General features: G+C 32.6%; 1 protein-coding gene across 2 annotated transcripts in view; it reads left to right on the top strand.

The window, feature by feature from the left end:
- COL11A1 (collagen type XI alpha 1 chain) overlaps positions 1-12,855 on the top strand; it is a 224,562-nt gene that overhangs the window by 109,928 nt on the left and 101,779 nt on the right. For both annotated transcript variants that reach the window (XM_042998029.1, XM_042998028.1), the window contains 10 exons: positions 1,086-1,139; positions 1,259-1,303; positions 2,477-2,530; positions 2,998-3,042; positions 3,296-3,349; positions 3,810-3,854; positions 9,701-9,754; positions 10,896-10,940; positions 11,988-12,041; positions 12,122-12,166. In XM_042998029.1, coding sequence (XP_042853963.1) covers positions 1,086-1,139; positions 1,259-1,303; positions 2,477-2,530; positions 2,998-3,042; positions 3,296-3,349; positions 3,810-3,854; positions 9,701-9,754; positions 10,896-10,940; positions 11,988-12,041; positions 12,122-12,166 — 495 coding nt within the window. The remainder of the gene's footprint in view (positions 1-1,085; positions 1,140-1,258; positions 1,304-2,476; positions 2,531-2,997; positions 3,043-3,295; positions 3,350-3,809; positions 3,855-9,700; positions 9,755-10,895; positions 10,941-11,987; positions 12,042-12,121; positions 12,167-12,855) is intronic.

The following is a 12,855-nucleotide window of genomic DNA, read 5'->3' as shown; positions in this document are numbered from 1 at the left end:
AATTTCTCTCTTATATTTTATGTGTGGACATATACTCAATAGAGTCCTCTTTAGGCAGTCTGTCATTAATATACTGGACACTGTATTTTATTATCCTAAGTTAAATGGTACCCATTGACAGAGACACCACAAGCTATTTCTTGTGATAATATGAGCTTGCAATCCAACACAAGAGTTTATAATTTGCAAAACCTAAATAAACCACCATGCTGAACAGGAATCTAGGGGATATTTTTAGTGGGAAATTAAACTAAGAGGCAGTCTCTCAAAGAACAGCTTTGGACCTTCACATTTTTTCTTCTTCAGAAGTTAAGAATGAAAATAAGACAAACTTTATGTAAATTAAGGAACATAAAAAGAAAAGAAAGAAACAGAAAAGAGAACATTATGGAAGCCTAGTAAGATATTTACTGTATACCTACTATATGTCAAGAGAAATATACAGGGGCGCCTGGGTGGCTCAGTCGGTTAAGCGTCTGACTTCGGCTCAGGTCACGATCTCACGGTCCGTGAGTTCGAGCCCCGCGTCGGGCTCTGTGCTGACAGCTCAGAGCCTGGAGCCTGTTTCAGATTCTGTGTCTCCCTCTCTCTCTGACTCTCCCCCGTTCATGCTCTGTCTGTCTCTGTCTCAAAAATAAATAAATGTTAAAAAAAAAATAAAAAAAAAAAAGAAATATACAATATTCTTTTTTAAAAAATCCAAAATTTCTTTAGTCTTGAGTTGTACTGATTGTTATGAATTATTTTAGAAGCAGAAAAAAATAAAGTCAACCAAGTGTATCTCTGTTTAAAACAATCGTCATCAAAATAACTTTCTAAATGATTTAGTTTGTAATAATTATGTTAGGTATTTTATTTAAACCTTTTTGCTTTTAGAATTGAAGGAACTTTTTTTCTAGCATAGTAATATATAAAGTCAGTTAATGTAAAAATATGATTTATCTTTGCAGTGTCCTGAGAAGGACAAAGAAAGCATAAGTTTTTCCACCAAATGGTCTGTTAAATTCAGCAGGATAGCTATAGGGTAGACTTCTGAATATTCTGCTTTATTTCATTTTCTAATCATATTTGTATTTGTTTAATAGGGTGAACGGGGTCCGCAAGGTCCTCCTGGTCCCCCTGGAGAAGATGGAATGAGGGTATATGAAACTTCATTTCTTTTAAGAAATATTTAAAATGAAAACATAAGAGAACAAAGTCTTGTTGAATTGATATATTGTCTAATTGCATTACCTCCCATTCATTTTGTCAATGACAGGGAGAAGATGGAGAAATTGGACCTAGGGGTCTTCCAGGTGAAGCTGTAAGCAACTTTCTTTCTTTTAAAATAATACCCTAGTTTGGAAAAATAGTGACCGGTGTCATACATGTATAGTCACTAATAAACTCAGGTGACTATAGAAGTCTTACCTAAGCTAACCAGGCAGTTGTTATGGGAAACCATTTTAAAAGAAAGGCACATAGAGGTCCAAGTTATAGAGAAAATCAGAGGTAACATCTTTTCAGCCAAAGAACTTACCTAGTTTTTGTTGCTATTTCTTTGTTTTATTTTATTTTTTATATCATCAGTAGCTCCCAGAATCTATATGTTTAGGATAAATGGATCTCATAACCAGAAGAAACAAAAAATTTACAAGCTTAGTATATATCATATATAAGGATGACATGTGCTAAATTATATTATTTTTTTCCACCAAATTATATAAATGAGGAAACTGAATTGGGAAGGTTTACCCAAAACTAATCAAAACACCAGACTAGAACCCAGGCCTATTAATTTCAGTCCAAGCTTGCCACATTATAGGGCCTGTCAATGCAAAGGCATAATAGCTCAAGGGAATATGAGAGGTAATAAATTACTGTACTGATTTTTCTAAAGAAGGAAAAGAAGATAGAGGAGGGGAAAAAAGAAAAGGAGATATTGATTAATTTTAAATAATAATAATTAAAAACAATCTTCTCTCAGGAGAGTGGCTTCTATAATCTGTATATATAGTTATCCAGCTGTCTGTTTCTTTCCCTTTGTGAATATTCTCTCAAGAAGAAATATACCTAAATATGAAATGAGTGAAAATCAGGATTTTTCTATTTGTATAATTTATTTGATTGAAATATAATACTTAGTAAGATTCAGTATTGCCATTCCAATCAGAAAATGACACAAAAGTGGCATAAAATATGAAATTATTTCCTATTTAACAATTTCCCAAGTAATTTATATGTAAATTTATAGAATCAGAGATACACAGTGTATGTGCTAAAACTCCCTGTTACCCATTCTGGCTTTTGGATCAGCATAAACATGAGATATTTGTGTTACATAAAAATGGTATTTTAAACACTACTTGCCATGTGTTAATAAAAGATGTATAGATATTTTTGCTCCAAACATCGCATTAAAATGTCTTTAGAGGAGGAAGTGTACTTTGAGCGCATTCCTTATGAGGACATGCTTTTTTTTTTTTTTTCCTTCTAGGGTCCTCGAGGTTTGCTGGGACCAAGGGGGACTCCAGGACCTACAGGGCAGCCTGTATGTATTGCTGGAAATATTCAGAATTTTCTAGGAAAAGCTTGTTGTCACTCTTTAAAGCCCAAGGCCATGACAGCTTTCAGTAGACAGCTAAGTGTTTACTGCCTTATTGTATTCTGAGACCTAATGATGCTGCCTATTGGTTACACTGATCATTCTCCACTCTACCCCTTTCTTTCTTTTCTCCTCCTTTTTGTTTATCCACTTCACTGTTTCATGTTAAATTTCCAACACACAGTACAAAATGCTGCTAGGTTGTCTCCAATGTGGACACAGAAAGGAGAATATAGACCTTACCTTTTATCTCATCTCCTCTAAATCCTAAAATGAGTTTTAGTCACCCTAGACTAGTGGGTGCCATGCTATTAGGTTAGTCTTTTGATTTTCTATTGAGGCATTTAAACTTATAAACATCCATATGTATATTATATACATATATATATATATATTTTTTTCCTTCATTGAAGGGTATTGCAGGTGTAGACGGCCCCCCAGGACCAAAAGGAAACATGGTATGTAGATAACATCTGTAAAATAACTCATTTCTGCCATCTAGGTTCTAACAAATCACTTTTGTTGCTAAGTCTAAAAAATTTCTTACATTTTGCTAAGTCCATTAAGTTCTGCTAGCATTAATATTTTCCAAGATTTTTCAGATTCTCCATAGGGAAAACTGATTTAGGGACTGATTTTCAATTGAGAAGAAAAAAAAAAAAACTATGCGAAATAGCCCTATTAAAGACTCTTTATATTTTCCTGTGGCAGGGTCCCCAAGGGGAGCCTGGACCTCCAGGTCAGCAAGGGAATCCAGGACCTCAGGTAAGTCTAAGCCACTGCAGCTCCTTTGAGATAATGGGGTAAGATCGTATCTTTTCGTGAGAAAACTGACAGCCTCAAAAATTCTGTGTAGGGCTGAAAATGTTTACAGTGTGAAAGTAGGAAGGCAATTCTTCCCCCCCCCCACCTTTTTTTAAATTAAGCAAATGTGCAGAGGCCCCTTTTTTCCAAGAATAAAATGAGTCATTCAGTGTTCATGGAATGCCAGGGCGAAAGCCACACCTGCAGAAGGGTCTGAATCGGATCACATTACAATCACGCTGCCAAAAGAGTAGCTTGTGTAAAATGCCTCATAGTGTTCCAAAACTTTCTGGGAAATGTGGGGAATGTATACAGATTCTCATAACTCATTGCATGTGAAATAGAAGGTTATTTTACTTTTTTAAAAAATTCGTTCTTATGATGTGATTCCTGACATGTGAAATAAATTCTTTTAAAATAGGGTCTTCCTGGTCCACAAGGTCCAATTGGTCCTCCTGGTGAAAAAGTAAGTTACTCTGTTTGTTCTAGTAATCTGGCAACCAATTTCGGGTTGTCAACCTTAGCCAGATGCAATGCCTTGCCATCTGGTTTTGATAAGATGTTGAGATGGCTCAGCACATAAGGAAATAATCTGGAGTAAAACCTTGAGGGTACAGTGTGAGGGGAAGCCATTCATGCATCTCTGAACTATAAATGATAAAATATCACATATTTCCATTTGGATAGCTTCCAAATGTGACATTCTCAGCTATATTAATTTTAGAAATGTACTGGAATGAATGAATGCTTTCTCTTCCTTTCGGTTCTCCTTTTCTTTCTCATTATTTAAAAAATGTCATTAGATTTGCTGTGACAAAGGGTTTTTTAGGAAGATCTGATTAAGGGAAAATTGTGAAGTTATGATTCCCACCATTTTTTATGTATAAATGGCAAAGAATGTTCTTGTTAATAACTCAATGTCTGGATCAAAAAAATAATAAATCTTTGATTAAAAAGATGTTTTTCTCTGATTTCTTCTGCCAGATTCCTTAAGTAATATTCCTGTCTCCTATAGTTACAGTACAATGTTAACAGGTTCTTTTTAATGTCTTTTTCCCCTTACTTGTGTTGATTTATGTGAACATATAATTTAAAAAAAATAAACAGTTTTACTGGGGTGTAATTTCATACCATAAAATTTCACTCATTGTGAGTGTACTGGCCAATGATTTTCAGTAAATATATAGAGTTGTGCCACAATCACAATTTTAGACCATTTATACCACCCCAGAAAGAAACTTAATGTCAATATGCACTTGTGTTCTACCCACTTAGACAACCACTAGACTTAGACAACCACTAATCTGTTTTCTGTCTTTATAGATTTGTCTTTACTGGGCATTTAATGTGAATGAAATACATGAGTGAATATAAAATATGAATTTAATCATATAAATGAATATAATATGTGACCTTTGAGTCTGATTTCTTTCATTTGACTTAAAGTTTTTGAGGCTTATTATGTTGCAGCATACATCATTTTTTTTTTTTTGCTCCTTTTTATTGCCAAATGGTTTCCATTAATGGAATATACTCCATTTTGTTTACTTGTTCAGCAGTAATGGACTTACAAGTTGTTTAAGCTTCTTAGCTGCTATCAATAGTGCTGCTATGAATATTTGCATATAGGTCTTTGTGTGGACAAATTTTGATCTCTTTTGGGTAGATACATAGGTTACCATGGGTTATATGCTGCACGTAATGCTTAACATTTGAAGAAGCTTCCAAACTGTTGCACCATTATTTCCTTCCCATCAGCATTGTATGAAGATTCTAGTTTCCTTAGATCTTCATGAATGTTTGTTTTTCTTTTTGATTATGGTCATTCTTCTTGGAGCGAAATGGTATCTCATTGTGCTATTAATTTCCATTCCCCTAACCACTAGTGATATTGAGCATCTATTCATGTGCTTACTGGCCATTTCTCTATTTTCTTTGGTAAAATATCTTTTCACATACTTTGGTAATATTCTAATTGAGTTATTTATCCTATTATTATGTTGTGAGAATTAACATCAAATTTAAGTTGTCTTTCAAGTGCTTTTTTTCTGTGCATATTTTCTATATGGTACAGTATTAGAGCTCTTTTGGAGACTGCCCTATGTATTTAAAATGTAAAGTACCAAAGGTGATTTCACATATGTACTTTAAGACATTTCTTTTTAAAGTTTTTTTTTGTTTTGTCTTGTATTTTGTTTTTGTTTTTGTTTTTTTTGAGACAGAGAGAGAGAGTGTGTGTGTGCATGCAAGTGGGGGAGGAGCAGAGAGAGAGAGGAAGAGTGATTATCCCAAGCAGGCTCCATGCTGTTAGCTCAGAGCCCTACATGGAGCTTGATCCCACAAACTGTGAGATCATGACCTGAGTTGAAATTGAGTCAGATGCCTAACCGACTGAGCCTCCCAGGTGTGCTCAAATCTTTACTTTAGATCAGAAATTTTAATTTGGGCCTATTTTACCATACTTTAGATTAGCTCATCATGACCAGAATATATTCATAATAAATTGTACTTGAGGCATATGCCTATCAAGTTTTCTACCATGCATTGGATTACTAAGAGGAATTTGCTGTTAAAGTAGACTAGAATATCTGAATTCCCTTTGTCAAGCCAAAGGGAAAATACAAGATTTGGTTCATTGTACTTGTGGTAAGAAGAAAGCTGTCTTAAGCATTAGCTGCTTCCTTCTGTGGTCTGAATGTATCTAATTTGAGGGTTCAAAGATAGTCTCTTTTTATCAAAACAAGAAAGGAACTCAAGAACACAAGAGAAGCATGTTCTGTTTATATTGCATCTATGTTACATTTTATTTTGCATCTATATTACTTTTTTTTTTTTTTATGATACACTGTATTGTGTTCATTCTGGGTCAAGAGCCCTTTCTCCCAAAACTTGGTGAATAATATTTTCAGTTGGATCATGGTAGAATCTAACAGATATAACTTAACTATTGTCATATATTTTAAATTCCCAGTAACTTTTATATTTTTCCCTAAGTTATTATAGCCTGTACTTTTATTATATTTGTGATAAAATATTTGATAAAATTTTTTAGTTAACTAAATTGGATAAAACAACAGTATCCTTTATCCTGACATTTTGATAACTTATATATGCTGAATATTTCTTGTGATTTAATTTATGACGTCAGAATTTACATCACTCACATGTTAATTTCTTTACAGAAAACTAATATTATTATATAATGTTATGAGTTAAGAATGAAATAACAAGACACAAAATAAAGATTAAAGTCAAGGACTTTGAAGACATGGATATGGATCTGGGTTCATTTATATTGAAACTCTCTCATATATTAACATTAGTTAATTTACCCATACCCATGATGATATTTCATGGAATTGAGACTTAAAATGGACGGTATATTAAAAAAACACTAATCTTTTGCTTAACATAACTCCTCATTCCATCTCTCTCTCTCTCTCTCTCCTTCTCTCTCTCTCTCTCTCTCTCTCTCAAAATAAATAAACATTTAAAAAGTAAATAAAAATAAAAGAGATGGATTTATTTTAACTTAATATTTTTCTCCAAGTTGGGGCACCTGGGTGGCTCAGTCGGTTAAGCATCTGACTTCAGCTTAGGTCATGATCTCACAGTTCATGGGTTTGAGCCCCGAGTCAGGCTCTGTGCTGACAGCTCAGAGCCTGGAGCCTGCTTCGGATTCTGTGTCTCCCTCTCTCTCTGCTCCTCCCCAACACATGCTCTGTGTCTACCTCTCAAAAATAAAGAAAACTAATAAAAAAAATTTAAAAATATTTTTATCTAAGTTTTTATTTAAATTCCAGCTAGTTAACATATAGTACAATATTAGTCTCAGGTGTAGACTTTAGTGATTCATCACTTACATACAACATCCGATGCTCATCATAGCAAGTGTCCTCCTTAATACCCATAACCTGTTTAACCCATCCCCCTGCCCACCTCCCCTCCAATAATTATCAGTTTGTTCTCTATAGTTAAGAGTCTGTTTATTGGTTTGCTTCTCTTTCTCTCCCCTATGTTCATCTGTTTTGTTTTTTAAATTCCATGTGTGAGTGAAATCATATAGTATTTGTCTTTTTCTGACTGACTTATTTCACTTAGCATAATACTATCTGGTTCCATCCACATTGTTGCAAATGGCATGATTTCATTCTTTTTTATGGCTGTGTACCATTCCAGTGTGTGTGTGTGTGTGTGTGTGTGTGTGTGTGTGTGTGTGTGTTGCATCTTCTTTATCCATTCATCAGTTGATAGACACTTTGGCTGTTTCCTAACTTGGCTATTCTTGATAATGCTGCTATAAACATTAGGTTCTTACTAGATATGTTTCCTGAGTCAAGGAAAGCAAAAACAAAAATAAACTATTGGGACTTCATCAAAATGTAAAGCTTCTGGGGCACCTGGGTGGCTTGGTCGGTTAAGCGTCCGACTTCGGCTCAGGTCACGATCTCGCGGTCGGTGGGTTCGAGCCCCGCGTCGGGCTCTGTGCTGACAGCTCAGAGCCTGGAGCCTGTTTCAGATTCTGTGTCTCCCTCTCTCTGTGACCCTCCCCCGTTCATGCTCTGTCTCTCTCTGTCTCAAAAATAAATAAACGTTAAAAAAAAAAAAAATTTTTTTAAAAATAAATAAAAAATAAAAAAAAAATGTAAGGCTTCTGCACAATGAAGGAAACAATCAACAAAACTAAAAGGCAGCCTACAGAATGAGAGAAGATATTTGCAAATGATATATCTTCTAAAGGGTTAGTGTCCAAAATATATAAATAACTTATCAAACTCAACACCTAAAAAACAAGTAATCTAGTTAAGAAATGGGCAGAAGACATGAATAGACATTTTTCAGATTTCCAGATGGCTGACAGACACATGAAAAGATGCTCAACATCACTCATTGTCAGGGGAATACAAATTAAAACTACAATAAGATATGACCTCACATCAGTCAGAATGGTTAACTCAGTTTAAAAAATCATTTTATAGTTCAAGAGTTTTAATATTTCTAGTCCATTAAATATATCAGCAACAAAAAATCCATGTAGTCTTGTGTGTAGGTGATGGTTGTGGAGATATCGTGTCTGTTGATAAGAATAACTAATGGAATAGTTCTGCATTTGTAGTCAACATCTTGTTTTCAAGAAATAAGACAATTGTCTTGAGAGAAAAAGATAATGTATGTCACAGACAAGATACTGCCATTAAAAATATGTTGTTTTACAATGATTATTACATAATGTTAGATTACTTGACTTAAAATGACTTTTCAGAGTGGTAAACGGGATTGAAACATTTAAATCTTTTAAATGAGAGGCAGTTAACCTCAGTTATAAAATAAAAATTGTTCAATTTAAAGGATATCTTCATTTTTTTGTTATTCTATTGTAATTTAAGTTATATCTCTTATAACATTATACTGTAAATCTACATAAATGTAATGCTTTTCCTAAATACCCTTTGAGAATGAAAAAAATGCTAAATTGTGTCCACTATCTAGGCTTGCTTATATATGTTTTCCCTTTCAATTGTTTCTAAATTCTGGCTAATAACTTGACCAGTAAGCAATACTTGTTTGAACTCTGGAGACTTGATATGTTAATTATTCTCAGCAGAATGCCCATGTTCCTATCAAGAAAGAGTTTACTTTTTGCAATAGTGATTCTTACTATGTTCCAACTGTAGTAGTGGCATGTTAAAAGAGATTTGAAACCCTCTGTGGTCAAATGGAAATTAAGAGTGATGTGTTGAATAGATAGTTACTTTGTTGTTATTTGTTGGTTGCATATTAGCTTATGAACTTTGACATCAAAATATTAGATTTGTTTTTATGTCCTATGAATAACTGTCACAATATAATATATTTCTCACATATTTTAATAATTAGTTATATTTTATAAGTATTACTATGTAATTATTTCAATCAATACATATCAGTATCTTTGATAGACATGTGCATTGTTTATTTTTCAATGATATAAATCAATATATTTCTGATCTATATTGCTTTTCTTTTTATTCTCTAAGCTCTAGTTTATTGTGGTATGCAAAACCTAATTTGTTAATAAAAAAAGATACATTTGGGACTACTAAGCAGGCCAAAACTAGCATGTTTTTGATGTAGGTCAAATTTGGTTTTCATTTATCTCTATATATCATTTTCCACATATGTTTAATAGTTATTTAAATGTTTGTTGCTTATAGATAAAAACCATTGACTTGAGTTAAGAATTTTATTAATAGTATATTCCTGCATAAAAGTTATATTTTTCATTATTCTCATTTAAAAGAGAAATAAGATGCTTTTTCTCTGTTTAATTAGGGACCACAAGGAAAACCAGGACTTGCAGGACTTCCTGGTGCTGATGGGCCTCCTGTAAGTAATAGTTACTTGTCATTAAAATTTCTACATATTTATCTTCAAAAATAGGTTTCACATGTGTTTTAGAAGTGATTTTTTTTTTCTGAAGTTAGTAATAAAAACAAATTGAGCCAGTAATTAAACATTGATCCCTCTCAAATACCATTGCATCATGTTACTTCCATATTGCAAAATCTTTAATGATCATGCAGTGATTCTTGGATAAACTCATTCTGGTGCTCTGGTGCCAGAATCTCAGATGCTCAGATTTTCCTACTTCCTCATGAGCCATTAGTTCCAGGCAAACAGATCCACTCACTATTCTCTCAGCGTTTCTCAAATCATCTTTATCTCTATACCTTTCGTAGCACTTTTTTTTTTCATTACACTTTTCCATTCTCTCTTCTTTTTCAAAGTACCTCTTTCTTGAGGGTCTAAGGGGTAATTTCTCACCATTTGTAAATTTCCTTAAACACTTTCCATGAAAATCCTCAGCCTCCAGGGATTCCTTCCTTCTAGAAATATAGCAGTGTTTATTGTACCCCAAATGTAATAATAAATAATGTAAATATATTATCTCTACAGTTGTTATATATAAAAATTGGTTATTTATGCTTTTTTTTTCTCTTCAAACTACTTAGATTTTTGAGCTAAGATGCGAAATTTGTATTGGGTATAATTGTGATGGAGTAATACATTTTTGCTTATTGAATCTCGAGAATTTTATTATTAACACTATTAGTATTTATGATCTTGCTATATTATCAAATGTCCCGTTCATATGCCTTAGCTGCCTTTTGAAGGTGCGTATTTCATTATTTGATCAATCTGAGAAATAGAAGTCAGATTAAAATGCCTCTATATAAGAACTGTTGATACCAGAGTTGAATTGTTAATGATGATCTGTTTTGTTTTATGTACTTTTTCCAAACTCTCAAATACATTATGTAGTTGGTGAAACTTACATCCATAAAATTTAAGCTTATGTTTCCTTCCAAATGCTACAGTTTATAATGTTGTTTAGGGCCATATGCACAGATGCAAAATGTTCAATATCTTTTGAAACCATAGGTTTGAAAAAAAAGGAACAATTTCATAGTATTATAAACTACCATTAAAATTGCATCTTACCAGTATATGTTTTTGCTAAATATAGGGTCATCCTGGAAAAGAAGGCCAGTCTGGAGAAAAAGGTGCTCTGGTATGTCACAGAGTATCTATGTAGATGTCCTGTCACCTTATGTCTAAGAGAAAATGCTTTACTTCAGTCATCTTTATGATATATATATGTATATATGTATAAATATATAAACATATAATATATATGTAAACATTACATATATATATTCTTATCATTTAGGGATAGGAATATTAGAAAGTAAGTACATGAAAATAGTTTGTTTCTACCTTTAAATATGTCTTTACTCTCTAAAGATTTCTTTTGCTATCATTTAAATACAGTAATGTTCTGGTAGTTATTTTTATTCAAGGTTTAAAAAAACAGATGTGCCTTAGATAACTTTTAATTTTGTAATACTAATTTTATAAATTAGAGTATATTCTTTTTTAAATAAATACTCTCATGATCAGAGATAAATCTAGATTTTGCAAAGGTAGTATATGTGGAATGAATGGCCATAAATGACAATATGAAACTGGGTAAGAATTACTAAATATCATTAAACTATTTATGTCACTCCAATTTTACTTTATTACTCTCTGGTAACTTTTAAACAAGAGAATATTTAATTGTAAGAGCAATAATTATCAAAATATCTAAATAAAATGTTAAAATAAGAGCTTATTTATTGTTAGTACTACTTTGAATTACAAGGGAAGGGGGTAGGATCAGTTTGTTTAGAGTTGGTAGTTTTAGATTTTTATTAAAATAGCATTAAAACACAGCATTACTATAGAAATTATATATTCTATTTAAAAAATTGTTTCCTTTAGGTAAACTAATTAAATGAAGCCAGCTGTGGAAAATATGTAAATTTTGATCATCTTCTTGATAATGTTTATCTTATTTTTTCATAAACATATAATACAATAAATTTGGAGTAGGTAGGGCTAATCACATGGTTTGTTCATCCTATCTGACTTCAGAAACAAATGATAAACCTCAAATAATCTTTACCAGTAGTAGAAAAATATCATATTCTTGTAGATTATTTGGTAAAATTACCATGTGTGGATGAGTAGCACTTTCAACATAATGCATGTTTAAGTAGCAATGGGTCTTTTTCAGGGTCCTCCTGGTCCACAGGGTCCTATTGGTTACCCTGGCCCCCGAGGAGTAAAGGTAAACGTTATTTTTTTTCACACCATTTATTTTCAGTGAAAAATATTACAATCACTTAATCCTTCTAATTTATTCTATAGGGAGCAGATGGTGTCAGAGGCCTCAAGGGCTCTAAAGGTGAAAAGGTAAGATATAATTTATTTAGGTGATTTTAATTACTACATATCTATTAGATCAAAAATTTAAATTCATTCAACAGCTATTTAATTTCCCCATATATTAAGTGATTACTTGATAGCAGACATTTGTACTGTGTATCATGGAAACTTTTTTGAAAAAAGATTATACCCTGGGGTGAGGACTACATTATAGAACAGAAGCAAAGATATGTCATAAACAGAATTAATCCTATATCCCTTTTTTTCTTACATGTGTTTACCTTTTATAAATCATAGAGTTGCCTATGAATAAATTAGCCACAGGGCTTGTACATATCCAGTTATATGCCTAACAGAGGAATGTTTATTCCCTTCTTTCTTTACTGAAATCCCCAAAGTTAAGCTGAAATGCATTGGAAATTATGAAAGTTAGAAGTACTCTAAATCAATTGGGGGAAGAAGAAATCTTAGATATTATACTGTATGCAAAACAAAAATATTAATGAGAAGAAATAAAGATTAAGACTAGGCAGAAGTGAATGAAAGAATGTGGAATTTTTCATAGAGCATTTGTAGTTTAATTGTCCTTGGGAAAAGAAACTGAAAGTGAGGTGTTTTTTTTGTTTGTTTGTTTACATAAATGTTTAATGTAAGTGTAGAACCCCCAGATCCTTCACTGATTATGTTAAAATAAAATGGCAGGGGCACCTTGGTGG

This window comes from Panthera tigris, chromosome C1, assembly GCF_018350195.1.
Source record: "Panthera tigris isolate Pti1 chromosome C1, P.tigris_Pti1_mat1.1, whole genome shotgun sequence".
NCBI classification, from domain to species: Eukaryota; Metazoa; Chordata; class Mammalia; order Carnivora; family Felidae; genus Panthera; species Panthera tigris.
Note: the sequence above shows the minus strand (reverse complement) of the source record. Positions and strands in the feature narration are given on the sequence as shown.